This window comes from Pyrus communis, chromosome 1 (genome assembly GCF_963583255.1).
Source record: "Pyrus communis chromosome 1, drPyrComm1.1, whole genome shotgun sequence".
NCBI lineage: Eukaryota > Viridiplantae > Streptophyta > Magnoliopsida > Rosales > Rosaceae > Pyrus > Pyrus communis.
This window is the reverse complement of record NC_084803.1, coordinates 12,748,885-12,763,583: the sequence shown is the minus strand read 5'-3', so window position 1 is coordinate 12,763,583 and position 14,699 is coordinate 12,748,885. Positions and strand designations below refer to the sequence as shown.

General features: G+C 37.3%; 1 protein-coding gene and 1 long non-coding RNA gene across 2 annotated transcripts; both read left to right on the top strand.

The window, feature by feature from the left end:
- The first annotated feature begins 6,545 nt into the window (after positions 1–6,545).
- LOC137729743 (uncharacterized) lies at positions 6,546–7,278 on the top strand. The gene is made up of 2 exons (XR_011068031.1): positions 6,546–6,611; positions 6,853–7,278. It is a non-coding gene; the product is annotated as an uncharacterized lncRNA (long non-coding RNA).
- A 2,847-nt stretch (positions 7,279–10,125) lies between these two features.
- On the top strand, positions 10,126–14,672 carry LOC137731329 (hexokinase-1-like). Its single transcript, XM_068470436.1, has 9 exons — positions 10,126–10,765; positions 11,713–11,863; positions 11,946–12,128; positions 12,393–12,467; positions 12,595–12,750; positions 12,865–12,963; positions 13,046–13,176; positions 13,524–13,605; positions 13,920–14,672. The coding sequence occupies exons 1-9, from the start codon at positions 10,494–10,496 to the stop codon at positions 14,265–14,267; spliced, it is 1,497 nt and encodes a 498-aa protein (XP_068326537.1). The 5' UTR covers positions 10,126–10,493; the 3' UTR covers positions 14,268–14,672.
- Positions 14,673–14,699: the final 27 nt, after the last annotated feature.

The following is a 14,699-nucleotide window of genomic DNA, read 5'->3' as shown; positions in this document are numbered from 1 at the left end:
GTGATTCGAACACAAAGCCGCCGCACCCCACCGTGCGGGTTCTCTTAATTTCAAGGCCAAATCCCTTGATTTTTGGGGTGTAATAGGAAGAGGGAAGATCATGGAGGGTTTTCCAAGTGATGGTTTGATGTAATTCGCCGGAAAAATGGGCGGAAAGCCGTTGGAAGAGTAAGGAGTTGATCGGGTTGGGTCAAAAGGGCGTGGGTCAAGAATCCCCCATTTCCCTTTTCTCTCATTTCCCCTCCTTGTTCTCTCCCTCAATTGGTTATCTCCCTCCCTCTTTTCCCTACTTTATCTCCTTGCTTCCTTCATCTGCTCCGTCAATCTCAGCCACACACATGGCTCATCCCATTATTCCAGATTTTTTGGAGCTTTCCAATTAAATGTTAAATTATCTATTTTGCCCTCCACTTCACTCATTAATAACTCATTCGTTATAACTTCATTTCACGAACGGTTTGTGCCTACGCGTTCGTGAGGTCGAGTTCTATCCAAATATGTCAAGAAACATGACAGAATATATGAGGATCAAATACGTCCTCGAAAAATTACGTTTTGCCCCCTAGGGCATTTCCATCAATTCCCTCGATTAAAATAAATAAAAACGTAAATTTAACAATAATACAAAACTATATATTTAATATAGAATATATTAATATGATTATTGTATTTTATAATAAATATTTTGGTAATTAAACATTAAAATTATCAAAATAATTTTTTTCCTAATGGGTCGAAACGGGTTACCCACATATTACCCGCTTGTATACCCGTTATTAACAGGTTCTTAATGGGTCACTCGATAATGATCCAATTAGTTATCGTGTTGACCTGAAACTCGTTATTTTCGTATCGTTTTCGTGTCTCGCGTCGTGTCAGAAACTGCCGGGTCATGCAACTTGAAAAATACACAATTCGGATCGTTAAAGTTCGATGTGATGTGAATCCTACAACTAATCTCTATTTTAAAAAAATTATAAAGACCCCTTTACATAAAGGGCGTATATATATATACATACATGGAGCACGAAAATAAGAGAAACAGTAATGAAGGTGGGGTATGCTGGGTCGGTGGCTCAGAATCAGATGAAGAGAGATCAAGAGAGAGCTAGTTTGATAGCCACCTTGTGCTAGGTTGTGCCTTGTAGTGAATTTGACGCACACATTTCCAACCCTATTATCTGACACCATCTTCCCCTCTTCGGTGCACCACTTCTTTCCAACAGACAAATTTTGTGTGCTCCCTCCATTGTTCGCCGTTCTTCTATTTTAAATCAATTTATAGTGTATAATTCATTTTAAGTGGCTCATATTTAACGAGTTTGGATGTTTGAGCTCAAATTCAACTGTTAAATTTAACAATGTATGCTATATGTTGTTCTTCATTTTCACGGACCATAATATACATAAGCAATTAATTTACTCTTTTAAACGTAAAATCATAATTAATAAATATAAGACGTATTATAATATATAAGTAGATTGACAATATGCATCAAGCTGGTGATTCATCATACAATTTTAAGAAATCAATTTAATTTAGGGTTTAATTCAGAAAATTTAAACAATCTATATATCAGAACCTTTGTTTACACATGGTGTTGGTAAGTAATGGATCCATGGCTTGATGAGAATGAACTTCGTTGTCAATGATGCTGTAAGGCATACGAGAATATATTAGATATAATTCTTAGGGTTATAATTAATTATAGTAGAAACCCAATTGCACAAAGCATGTAGGTTTCTTTCTGCCTAGATTTGCTTTAAAGAAAGACTGAAGATCGTAAGAGGATTAATAAATTAACCTCTTTTCCAAGGGATTAATTAAAAACTAATAACTAGAAAGTAAAAAGGGGATGCAGAAATGAGGGAAACTGGGAAAGGCACAGGTGTTGAACCGAGACAGTAGAAGCCTTTGTGCTAGGGAACTTCTTGGTTCTTATTTGGTGGATTGTGAGTAGGTCTCCCGTCACACGCAGCAGAAACCCTAGTGGGGCATCTTTATTGGGTGATGGGCAGCAGCTACCTATAGTGTGTAAGCAATATAACATATATATCATAGCCACTTGATATATATTTATATTTGTACATATGTGTGTGTGTGTGTGAGTGTGTATCGATCATGGAGGCACATGACCAGTATACTGTTTCAGTAGCATCAAATTTAAAATACTCTGCTTTGCATGAGTTGGTAAAAACCCTAGCGCGCAGTACGTACGTATACTTAGCTAGACTGCTGCTTCTTGTTTAAATAAACAAGCCATTCTAATTGACTGCTAGTTTGCAGTTTGACCTCCCACTTGAGGCAAAGGTTATTAGTAGCCAATTATGACATCTTTAATCAATCCTTTTCTTAATCACAAAGTTTCGCATCATAGAATGCAGAGTGCTCAATCGAATAACTAACCCATCAAGTTACTGTAAACATATTTACCGTTGCTATCTTATAGAACAAGAAAATTTAGGTTGCACAGTTGCATCGATTTATACGTCTTATTCTTACAACTATCAATCACGAACATATTGCTCATAAGATGAGTGATTAGGGGAAAGATGTGTATACATCGTACTCACTAAAGAGTGAAAGATGAGACTAATTGAGGGTTTATTCTCTGTAAGCTAATGAAGAGACTAAGATTTTATGCCTTGTTCAAAAACCAATGCATTGGATATAAGCCAAATTCATTGTCGTTCAACTCCTTAATCCTACAAGAAAATGCTGTTTTATAAGTGAACTCCTTCTTCCTCCAACTACTGTATAATAGGTCCATTATGTTTTATTTTTTTTTGCATTATTTTTCTGACATATATCATTCAGAAGATAACATATATAATTGTTGAAAGTTTTGTAGATTGACTTTTTCTTTATGGATGGCTTTGAAAAGTGCATATGGCAATAGCATTTTGTGGTAGTACTATTAACTTTTTTCATGTATTTTAAGATTTCAAATATACATATCGCCCACCCAACAACCAATATGTGAGAACCATCGCATTACGAGGAATAAAAAGTGATATTTTCATTCCCATGATCACGAAAGGGCAACGAAACCAAAAAGGAAAAAAATACACAAAAGAAAAGAGAACAAAAACATCAACGCTATGGGACTCGTGGCAACACCCCAAATATGGGAAAGGAGCACAGAAGGCATTCAAAACTGCCACTTTTGCATATCATAAACTAATATGAGCTTTCCTTTTGCCAAAAAGCCCTGCCAAAGATCACACTGAATTTCCAAAAAGGTATAAGCGACCGCAAAGCATTTCCTTTCCACATACATAGTATTCATACCCCCGATCTTTTCTTTCCAACTGTGTAAGTTTACCTTTCAGTTTGTATTATCATGCATTTTCCACCCCCAAAAAAATTCTAAAGTTGAACAGAAACAAGAACTATATCATTTTAAAAAACCCAAAATATAACATGGAGATAAAGAAGAAAGTTGGGATTGGGTGAATAGAAAGTAGCTGTTTGTGGTGTTCAAAGCATAGATAGTAGGAAACAGACTGTAAGGGGTTGTATACCGGTTTGTGCCAATATTTTCCTTAAGCAATACATTAAGGTTTAGGCAGGTAAGTTTTAGCTAGATTTTTTCCTCTGTCCTAACGTAATATATCGTGGGATCGAAGAGACCATTAACGGAGGGTATACTCATTCGTGCTTCTGTCGTAAACCTTAAACTCTTATACATCACATGAAGAGAAAAATATATATACAAAAACATATACATGCACACCGTTGCAGTAAGTTTTGGATAGATTTGGCAGCTGATACTTCAAATCATGAATAAATATTATAAGTAGCAGCCAATCTTTGCACAACCGTTGGCTTGTTGTATACTTTAAGTTTGCCAGAAAGCGAAAACACTGGTGCATGCCCATGTAGGATGTAACTCATCTCACTCTCAAAGAAATCGAAAAAGGGACAGAAAATAGGTAAACTATATACTGTATAGGAAGGAGATGCCGATGGGTCTTTGTAAAGGCCAGCTACTTGTCTCACACGCACAGCTCACCTCCCATCTCTATGTATATGCATCTATTTAAAATCCATCTAAACTCTAGCAACCATCTAATTTTTCTTTTAAAGTAGAAGAAGATAGAAGAAGAAGACCCATTTTATTATCTGGAAAAAAGAGCTAAATATAATTAATATGAATGTTCTTAATTAGTTCATAAATTATATAGTTTAAACTTTCCATGCTTGGAAATTTTGTGGGATCCTAGTGTGCTGTAGTTTACCAAAATTGTCACGCAAAAGATGCAAAAAACAGAACCACTTGGAAGAGACCCACACGCATGCCAAACCCGACGTGGAGGGCATTTGTGCACATGGTCGTGAGACATTCTTGTCCAAAATCCACACCATTACTGACCTTTCATACATTAAGCATTACTCATTCAACAATGTGAACCGTACCCCTCAATCCTCATGGCCTTTTAATGAATTATTAAAGAGTGTTACAAAGATTAGTCGTCTACGCGCTCATATGGGCAATCTAACAGTTAATAAGATGTGAGTGCACACGTATAATGGTTAAAAATAAATGATTGACGATAACACAACTCAATATATCTATATCTTATTCCATCAATAAAGCCGAGCACAACTCCTGCAAGACTGCTTATTTCAGCGTATAAGTTGGACTTGGACTGCTTTTAACAATCAAGGTCAAGACTGAAAGTCCATTTTGGAAGGAGGAAACAAGTGAACAAAAACTCCAATCTCATTGGGACCCTCTACAATACTGTTTGTGTTTGACCTAATAAAAGGGTCTTTGCATGAGGATTGTGTCATATTGTTGAGAATAATTAACCAGTTCTAAAAAGCCATATTGCGGAATTGGATCCTCTCCAAGGCAAATTCTCGGGATCCTCCTGATCAAGGTTAATGGGCCGTTGGATTTTTATCCAACGGCTACAATTAGTATAACTTTTAGATGACCATCTTTTTTGTAGCCGTTAGATAAAAATCCAACGGTCCATTAACACCTGTCAGGAGGATCCCGAGGGGTTGTCTCGGAGAGGATCCAATTCCCCGTATTGCAATATGGAGATACACATGGCAAATTGGGCCCTAGCCACATGGAAAACTGGGTAGGCCAGAGGAAGAGCTAGGTTAATGATCTGCTTTCTTTTAAACACAGATATATGTTCTTTACTGGGTTCGGTTTTGTATAATTTCCTTGATTGATGCAAGAATGAAAGGCGTGCACTGAGCAACATTTAATTTCAAACCCTAGTCGCATGAGTATAGATTGCTCTTGAGACTTAACTCGATTTAGTACCCCACAAACCGTATTGGTGGTCCAACTTAATTGGCATTGTGATTAACCTGTCTATTTAGGAGAATGTTCCACATCTTAATCATGAATAATCAAGCTATTATTTACTTTGTTCAGATAGATTAAATAACTATAACCTTGAATAATTGTTGTGTACTAAATCGAATTGGTGTCAAATATAAAGTAATTAGTCAAGTCAATCACTTCAATAATCACTAATTAAGAAAAGAAAACATTATCTTAGGTTGACAAAATGGAAACAGAAATCCGAAAAAGTGTAGGCGTACATCCACAAAGAATTGCAGAATGATGAGAATAGATTTGGTTCGATATGGGAGGTCAAGTTTTCTTGCACCAGTGACTTTGGAGGGAGATTTATATTTGATTGGACTGTTTTTAAGGAGAACTAATTAACTACATCAGTGCATCCAAATCAATATTATTTTGGTTGAATTAATTAAAATCCCACCAATGCAAAAGGGTCGCCACTATCACCTCCACCAGAAGATGGGAAATTAACCACTAGTAGATGTCAAAAGTCATCACGTCATAGAACAAGTACATATCGAGAAGTTGTCAAGATAAAATAACTCACGAGATACACTTGTGAATACTACATAGCAGTAGTTGATCAACAATAGTTACTTCAAGAGCACTTACGAGATTCTGCTATATAACTGGAGACATAATGTCCTATATCTTAGAATATCTCATGACCTAAAACACGACCTGTCTACATATAGTTCAAGAGTTAAGACTATATAGCAAGTTAAAGTAAACGATAGCTAGGTTAAATGCTATGGAAAAAGAAATAGCAACTAATGGCAATGGTGCTTGAGAGAAATGATTGCTAAATCCTCAAAAGTGATACTTAACATGAAATATCCAGAGCGTGTGCAGCATCATCCCAAATTTTCAAGAGTGATTAGTGCTTAAAGAGCAGAATTAGGCGTGGGGTTATCATTATATGGAGAATCTAATCATGTCTAATCCATGTTTTGTTGATAAGAAACCCCAATTTTCCCCCACCTCAAGGACATTCCTAAGCTTAACTACCTGCACGCTGCACAGAGTGATGTGTTAACTGGATTATACCATGGTCTGGGCCCACAACTAAGTACAAAAACCCAGCCCATTCAATACAGAGCTCCTTTTGTTAGAAGACCCGGTCCGGTCCATAAGCCCATAACTTCAAAGTTTGCGGTCTAAAATCGATCCTTTCATTAAACCCATAAGCCCTTCGTTCGTTGTTATTGGTCAGAGAGAGCGGCCATCAATGGCGGCTCAACCCAGGAGGAGGAAAGCCGACGAACCATCGTCTTTCAGGTAATCAAACCACATGGTGATTTCTTCAATTCACATATTTTAGTATTGTTAAAATTTTGTTGTTTTATTGCTTCATTTATTTGTTGAATAGAGCTAGCTGGGGGCCTTGGGTGTAAATTAATCTGGTGGGATAATTTTGGTTCGGTGAAAAGATACAAAATTTAGAATTTTTTGGACTAGCCGGGAAGAAATTGTTTACTTCTTAATTGGACTGACTGGTGTTGAGTATTCAAATGTACAGTGGGATTAAGGTGCCTGCACCGGTCGAGAAGAAGAGCAGAGTTGGAACGTCAGTAACTAATCGATTTGAGGGGGAAATGCTATGTTGCTGTACGTATGTAGGTTCCAGAGTCTCAAACTACAAGTGCCGGAGTGAATTTGAGGATTGTGCAGGCCAAAAATGCGGCAGTTGCACAAGCGCAAAAAGGTGCGACCGGAAGCTATAGGATCTTTGATTCGCCCTTCGGGAATTATCTTGTTCCTGTAAAATCCCCACTGCCAAGGAACTAGCTGACTAGCTAGTTTCTTATGAAACCGTAGGTACCCTAACTAATTGACTGATTGATTTTCTATAGGAAATGTGATCGCAATACATGTAGAATGTGTCACTATGATTCATGCATTTTGCAAGGTTTCATCACCAATTAAATATCATCGGTTGTCTATACCAGATTGTGTCTATCTCTCTCATCGAGTCGCGCATTGTTTGTTCTTGTTCTTGAGGATATAAGGGGGGTGGTGTCTGGCTTTTTCCACTGTTGCTTGTGCCTGTAACAAGAACCTCCCCCAAAAGTAATTCGACAAGGGTAGCTTTTGATTAACGACACATCACACATTTTGTTTTACGTGTTCTATTTTATAACAAATATGTATACCAATTTGGTACAATTGGAGCATCCGATCTGGTCATAAAAAGTGAAATATATTCATTATAAAGAAGACAGCAAAAAAATGACAAGATTATCTGCCCTTCCACCTCCGATGCTCTTTCGTACCCTTTTATTTGTGTGATCACGGTTAAATCACGTCAACATTTTATATTAATATTCATTTTTATTTTATTATCTCTATAAAAAAAAATAATATAAAATATTGACATTGTTTAACCGTGATTACACAAAACATGAGAACATGGAAGAACAGACAATCGTTGTCTGTAAAAAACAAAAAAAATTAAGCTCTTTGGATAACATCAACGTAACATTCTATTGAATCAATCGAATCGAATAAAAAAAAATTATAAAAATCACTTCCCATAAACGAAAAAAGATACCCTACATGCAGGCCTGTCATGTGTCGGCTTGAATTGATTTTGTCTCTGTTCTTCAATTATAACAAATGTTTTATTTGGTTAGGAACAAGTTGTGTCTAAATGTAGGATAGGACCACGTTTTGGGATTCCATCTATTGATGGAACTGAAATGGAACCTCCAGATGAGGGACAAGGACCAAATAGGGGTGGGCATCCAGTCACGAATTTTGGCCGGACCTAATAATCTGGCTATTGTTGTTTGCGGATTTGGATCCTATTCAGATTTAAATTGTGAAGTTTATAGAGATCTTCACGTCTTAACAATTTATTGTGCATCATGCGGTAAAAAATCATTTGATTTTTTTTATTTAAAATTAAATACAAATAGTACGTGATGAAAATTGGCCGTACGATATAAACAGCTAGGATATGAATCCTCACAAAGTAGATCCGAAAAGAATCATCTTCCGTTCTTCGCAATCTTTTGCCCTAGACCTGAACTGGCTTAAAACTTAACGAGGGGCACTTGAATCTTAATGCTTTATCAACACCAAGCTTTGTATTCTTGAGTAGGGTCACGAGATTTTTTCCTCCGGTTGCCATAGTTTGAAGATAATCTTAAATTCAATCTTATGTTTGTGAACGGAAAAAAATCCTACTGCAATCATGACATCAAATATCTGGTTTCGTTTGATGTTTAAAATTGGATTAATATAACTAATTTGTGAATTCAATGCGTATTGAAGGTAGATGTGAATGAATTCTTCAACCTGAAAGAAGTAGAAGAAAGTTAAATGTGAAGGAAACCTATCCCTTCAAATCCAACTGTTTTGAAAGGAATTGAAATATACAAGTTTTATTAACAAGCAATCCATCTTCTGCATTCAAGTTGGATACATTTTTTTAATTCCTTTAACATATCTTGAATCACTTCTCGTTTAATTGGTCGTGTTAATTAGCAGAAAAAAGTCATTTAGTACTACAATCTAATGTTATTCATTTTTATTTAGTCTATAAATAACATCATTTGTTCAAAAAGAAAAATTAGCAAAAAAGAGAATAGATCATCTAATCTGAAAATCACCTCAAATATTTTCTCCAAAAAAAAAAAAAAAAAAATCACCTCAAATATAAGATGTATGATTATGCCTTATACTTTATGTGGGGGTTATCTAATTTAATCCCTCAAGTTGAAGACAAATAGACCCCACGTAGTGAGATGGCAGATTCTTATTTCATAAATATCTTCTTCTTTTTTTCTTTTGGCTGCAGTTGTTTAGAGGTTGATTTCGTCGTAACACGAGGGGAAGGTCTACTTTCCTTATCTCTTAAACTCTTCCACCCTTTCTATAAATCCCACACTCGCAAATATTTTCATTTCATAAAATTTAATATTCTGCAATAAAGATTTGATTCGAAAAAATTATATTCAAAGAGGAAGAGTCGAAGCCAATATCTCTTTACTCAAAGCAAATGTTTGGAAGTGATTAATAGAGAAAATCATTCGTGAGCACATGTATTTCAACCCTTAAGTGATTATGGCATTCTTATAATCACTTAAGAGGGGACAATTTAGAATCACTTTTAGAGAGAAACCACTCAGTCAAAAGCACATGTATTTCAACTCATAAGTGATTTTGGCATCTCATAATCACTCAAGACAAGACAGATTAGAATCACTCATTGAAATAAAACAACTCGTCAAACACACATGTACTTCCACCAGTAAGTGATTATGTATTCTCAAAATCACTTAAGACCAGACATGCCAAAATCACTCGAGGGAATATTATTTGTTAAACACACATGTACTTCAATCTACAAGTGATTATAACATTCTTAGAATCACAAACATAAAAAATTACTCTAGACGAGAAAACCATATTTAACTCTAAAATTTAAACGATACAACTGAGCTATAAACCTTGAAGCTAGCATACTAATTTTTGTTTGGAGGAACAACATGTACATATGCTTGAAGCATATTAGATTTTGTTTGGAAGGCAATAAAATCCCAACTTTAGGCATTGGAATCAGGGAGAACCGCACGCTTAGCCTTCCCTAAACTGAAAACTCCAAAATCCCAAATCACATCAAGGAATCATGTTCGTCCATAAAACACATCACCTTCGCACTCGACTCTGACAGGTCAATCTCGTAATTTTAACGCAAAACTATGCCCACTTTCCCGCCATTTCCCTCCAAAAAATACCGAAATTCATTTTTGACGCCGAAAGATATCTTCTTATTTTCCGAGAAAGTGTGAGAAAAATAATACAGAAAAGGCTAATTTTCCGAGAAAACAAACAGGGCCAAGAAAATCATAAAAGCATGCACACACACTCTTTCTCATACAGCTTTGTTTTCCGAGAAACTAGGCCGCAGATTGGAATTCCTTGATTTGACAATTTTCCATTCGTATCCCTCCCCGAAAGTCCGATCTAAAATTGTACTTTTAATTTTTCACTTCTTACTCTCTCTCTCTCTCACTACCCAAACTTTCTCACTCATGCAAGCCCGCAAGCACGAGAATTTCAATCCGCCCATCGATTCCTGACCCCAAAATCGGATTCGGGAGATTTCGGATTGAAAAACCCATCAAAGATTTGGTAATTTGAGCGGCGGTGGTGATGGGGAAAGTGGCGGTGGGGGCGGCTGTGGTGTGCGCGGCGGCGGTATGTGCTGCGGCGGCGCTGGTCGTGCGGCACCGCATGAAGAGCTCGGGAAGGTGGGCCCGGGCGATGGCGATTCTGAGGGAGTTGGAGGATAAGTGCGGGACCCCCATTGGTAAGCTGAGACAGGTGGCTGACGCCATGACAGTGGAAATGCACGCTGGCCTCGCATCCGAGGGCGGCAGCAAGCTGAAGATGCTCATCAGCTACGTCGATAACCTCCCCACTGGGTATTTTAGTCTATCTCACCCGCCCTTAATTTCTTATTTTTCGATTGGGATTGGAAAGACTTGTAATTTGAACTTCGATTGGATTGAAAAAATATGTTTGGGTTCAATAATTTTGTTCTGTGGCAATTAGTCTTCTGTTTGGACTGGTGTATTTGTCCTTTTTTTTGTTAATTTTCTGATTAAAAGGGATAAAGATGGAATTTTAATCTCCGTTGTTTATGAGATGGGAACTCATTTATTGGGGTTGATTAATAAATACGAGTTAGTTATGTTGATGTTGAATTAGTATGGTAATTTGGTGGAAGTTATTAGTTGGTGTGTGTTTCTGTATTGGGTATAATCTATTGATTAATCTTTCCTTGCGATGGTTATTTCTTATTTGTTGATGTTGTGCTCTTTTGATTTCTTGTGGCAAGAAATTTTCAATCTTTAGTTGATTGTAGGAATTTTGCTTTTTCATGCAGCTCCCATTGATTTTTCGCTTCGAAATAATATTTGATCAAACTGTAGAGATTAAAGTTTGATTTGCTAAAAGCCTAAAATTGGCGGTTGTCCTTATCCCGTGTGTCCTTCAGATGGAGCTTTTATGGCTCTCTTATTAGTTTCCGTCTTTGGTATGTTCTTCACGGTATGTGGTGTGGGCTGCGCTATTTTAGTGGATTATAATGTTCTATACTCAACGGATTAATGTGCTTCTAATCTTTTTAGAGTGTCATCGTATTGAAAAGAAATTGAGATACTATATTGCAAATGGAAAAGGAAGGGCAATTTAAAGTCGACAAGCTTAGAATGAGTGTTATAAATGGGTAGATTATGTTCGTGATTTGGGTTCATAAACTGAGCTGATAGGCTGGCCCTGTGTGAGCTGTATTTGGTGTCTTTTCCCCCCCTTATTTACCTTTTGGATTCATGGTAAACTCCCATTACTTTCATTCTTATCATTTCAGGGATGAGAATGGGCTGTTTTATGCGTTGGACCTTGGTGGGACAAACTTCCGTGTTCTGCGTGTACAGCTTGGTGGGAAAGAAAAACATGTTGTTAAACACGAATTTGACGAAGTTTCCATTCCACCGCAATTGATGACTGGAACTTCTGAAGTTAGTGTTTCTTCAAGCAATCTTACAAAACCTGCTTAGATTTGTTCAAACATGGTTGTAATTTATCACGACTTGGTTTCAGGGGTTATTTGATTTTATTGCCGAAGCACTTGCAAAATTTGTTGCTACGGAAGGAGAAGGTTTGCATCCTGCACCCGGTAGACAAAGGGAGCTGGGTTTTACCTTTTCATTTCCTGTGTGGCAAACTTCAATTACCTCAGGGACCCTTATTAAGTGGACAAAAGGCTTCAATATTGAGGACACGGTACTTTTACATCTCTTGCTATATTGATTTTTATTTTGATAGTTAGTCATGTAAGTCATGTCTGGAGGATACTGCGCCTGATACAATGGGCATTGGAGCTTTCGTTATGTTATCTTTTCTTGACATATGTTCTACAGATTACTTTATTTCCTGCCTACAGGTTACCCAATCAATGTGTTCCAATAATAACTTAATTTAGCGGCGGTGGACTAATCTTTATTGTAGGGTGTCCCTTGTGACAGTTTTTGGCTGATGTTTGTGCAGGTTGAGCAAGATGTGGTAGGAGAGCTGACCAAATCAATGGAAAAAATTGGACTTGATATGCGTGTTACAGCTTTGGTCAGTCCAGTTTGGTTTTTAATATCAGCAATTTGGATTTTCATGTTACACTGCGAGGAGCTGAATTAAACCTTGGTGATTTATTGCTTATCATTTTGGACAATCCTAACTTGCCAGGCTGATGCAGGTAAATGATACAATTGGTACATTAGCAGGAGGTAGGTACCACAATCAGGATGTCATTGCTGCTGTGATATTGGGCACTGGAACAAATGCTGCTTATGTTGAAAAAGCGCATGCCATTCCAAAATGGCATGGTCTTCTACCAAAATCAGGAGAAATGGTTAGTATGTTACGAAAAATTCCTATCAAATTGTGGAACTATGGTTTGTTGCCTGGTTCTAAGGTTTAGTTCTATAGTTAGAACATACTAATTCTTTGTTTATTTTCTTGATAGGTTATCAACATGGAGTGGGGTAACTTTCGCTCATCACACCTTCCGCTGACAGAATACGATCAAGCACTTGATGCTGAGACTTTAAACCCTGGAGAGCAAGTAACAACATTTTCCGTTACTTGTTTTTGCATATGTAGATGACTTGATGGATATATCATATGGATTTAATTTTTGTTTGCAGATCTTCGAGAAGATCATTTCTGGCATGTATTTAGGGGAAATTGTGCGCAGAGTATTGCTCAAGATGGCTCAAGAAGCTGACTTTTTTAGTGATGTTGTCCCACCAAAACTGAAAATTCCGTTCGTACTAAGGTATATTCTAACATCTTTTGTAGACTGACTGGTTTAAACCTTGTTAGCTTGAGGTATGTAAATTGGATGTGTTTGTGTGTTGCCGAATTTTAAGAGGGTTTGCTTCTCAATGGTGCCTAGATTAAAACTTATTGCTACTGCCATTGTGGATTACATGCGAATTGTCCCTTTTTTTTTATTCACAACGAAATCTGTGTATGAAACAGTCTATCAAAAGGTTGATAATGCTAAATAAATTGTTTCACCTCTATATAGTTCCTACCAAATTGTTTTTGCTTGGGTTGGCATTAATTTCGGAATAGTGTAGAGTTTTCTGAGTCTTTATGGCGTGGTTGTAATAATTGCAGGACTCCTGACATGTCTGCCATACATCATGACTCATCTCCAGATCTGAAAGTGGTCGGGAGCAAACTCAAGGACATCCTTGAGGTACATTGCTCATGCTATGGGATAACATGATCATTTTGTTATCCGGCTGTGCAAATTACTTTAATTTTTTCTTTTCCTCCTCATAATTCTTTTGGGTGGGTGGTTAGAAAAGTAAAAACAAGGACTGGTTGAAAGCATGATACCTTTCATTGAATCACATTTTCATAGAGTGAACGCGGTGCCGTCATCTGTTTGTTTGTGGCGTCCTTAAACATGCACTCTTAAAAAAGAGCGTTCATATTTTTCTCTATAAAATTTCAAGCCAATCTCTAGACAGGTGACATGAGCTTATGGTTGATTTTTCAATATTGTAGATCTCCAACACCTCTTTGAAAATGAGAAAGGTTGTTGTGGCAGTCTGCGACGTAGTTGCCACTCGTGGGGCCCGCCTATCTGCTGCTGGGATCTTGGGAGTGCTTAAGAAGTTAGGCAGAGACACAGTTAAGGATGGAGAGAAGCAAAAATCGGTGGTTGCAATGGATGGTGGTTTGTATGAGCACTACACCGAATTCCGCACCAGCATGGAGTGTACTCTCAAAGAGTTGTTGGGTGACGAAGTTGCTGAGCACATTTCTGTCGAGCACTCAAACGATGGCTCTGGAATTGGAGCTGCCCTCCTGGCAGCCTCTCACTCCCAGTACCATGAGGTAGAGGAGTCATAAAATGGTCAAGACCAGGTAGATGAATGAAGTGTGACATTCTCAATTTTTGTATATTTTCGTTTACCCTATCTTCTCACTATTTCCTTCGGATCAATTTCAAGCTGTTCTCAGCTTATAATTCGAGAGATATTGCATCCCATCCATAATTTATGATCCCTTAGAGCTGGTAATTGGCTTAGGATCATAATAGGCAGTTGGAGTAGACAATCGGCTAAGCTTTCTCGCTGCAGCCCGTTGTTTCGCGCTGCGGATGTTTAGGCGCGTTGTGTTGTTAATCAGTGTATAAGCTCATTTCTCCTGGATTACTTAAAAAATAGGGGATGTAAACTGTGAGTAGTTACGTTTTGCGCAACATTCTCTCGTTCTCTATTGCAAATAAAACGTGTTTTACGGTTTCGTTTTTCAGTTCGAAACTTTCTACTATTTAAGATT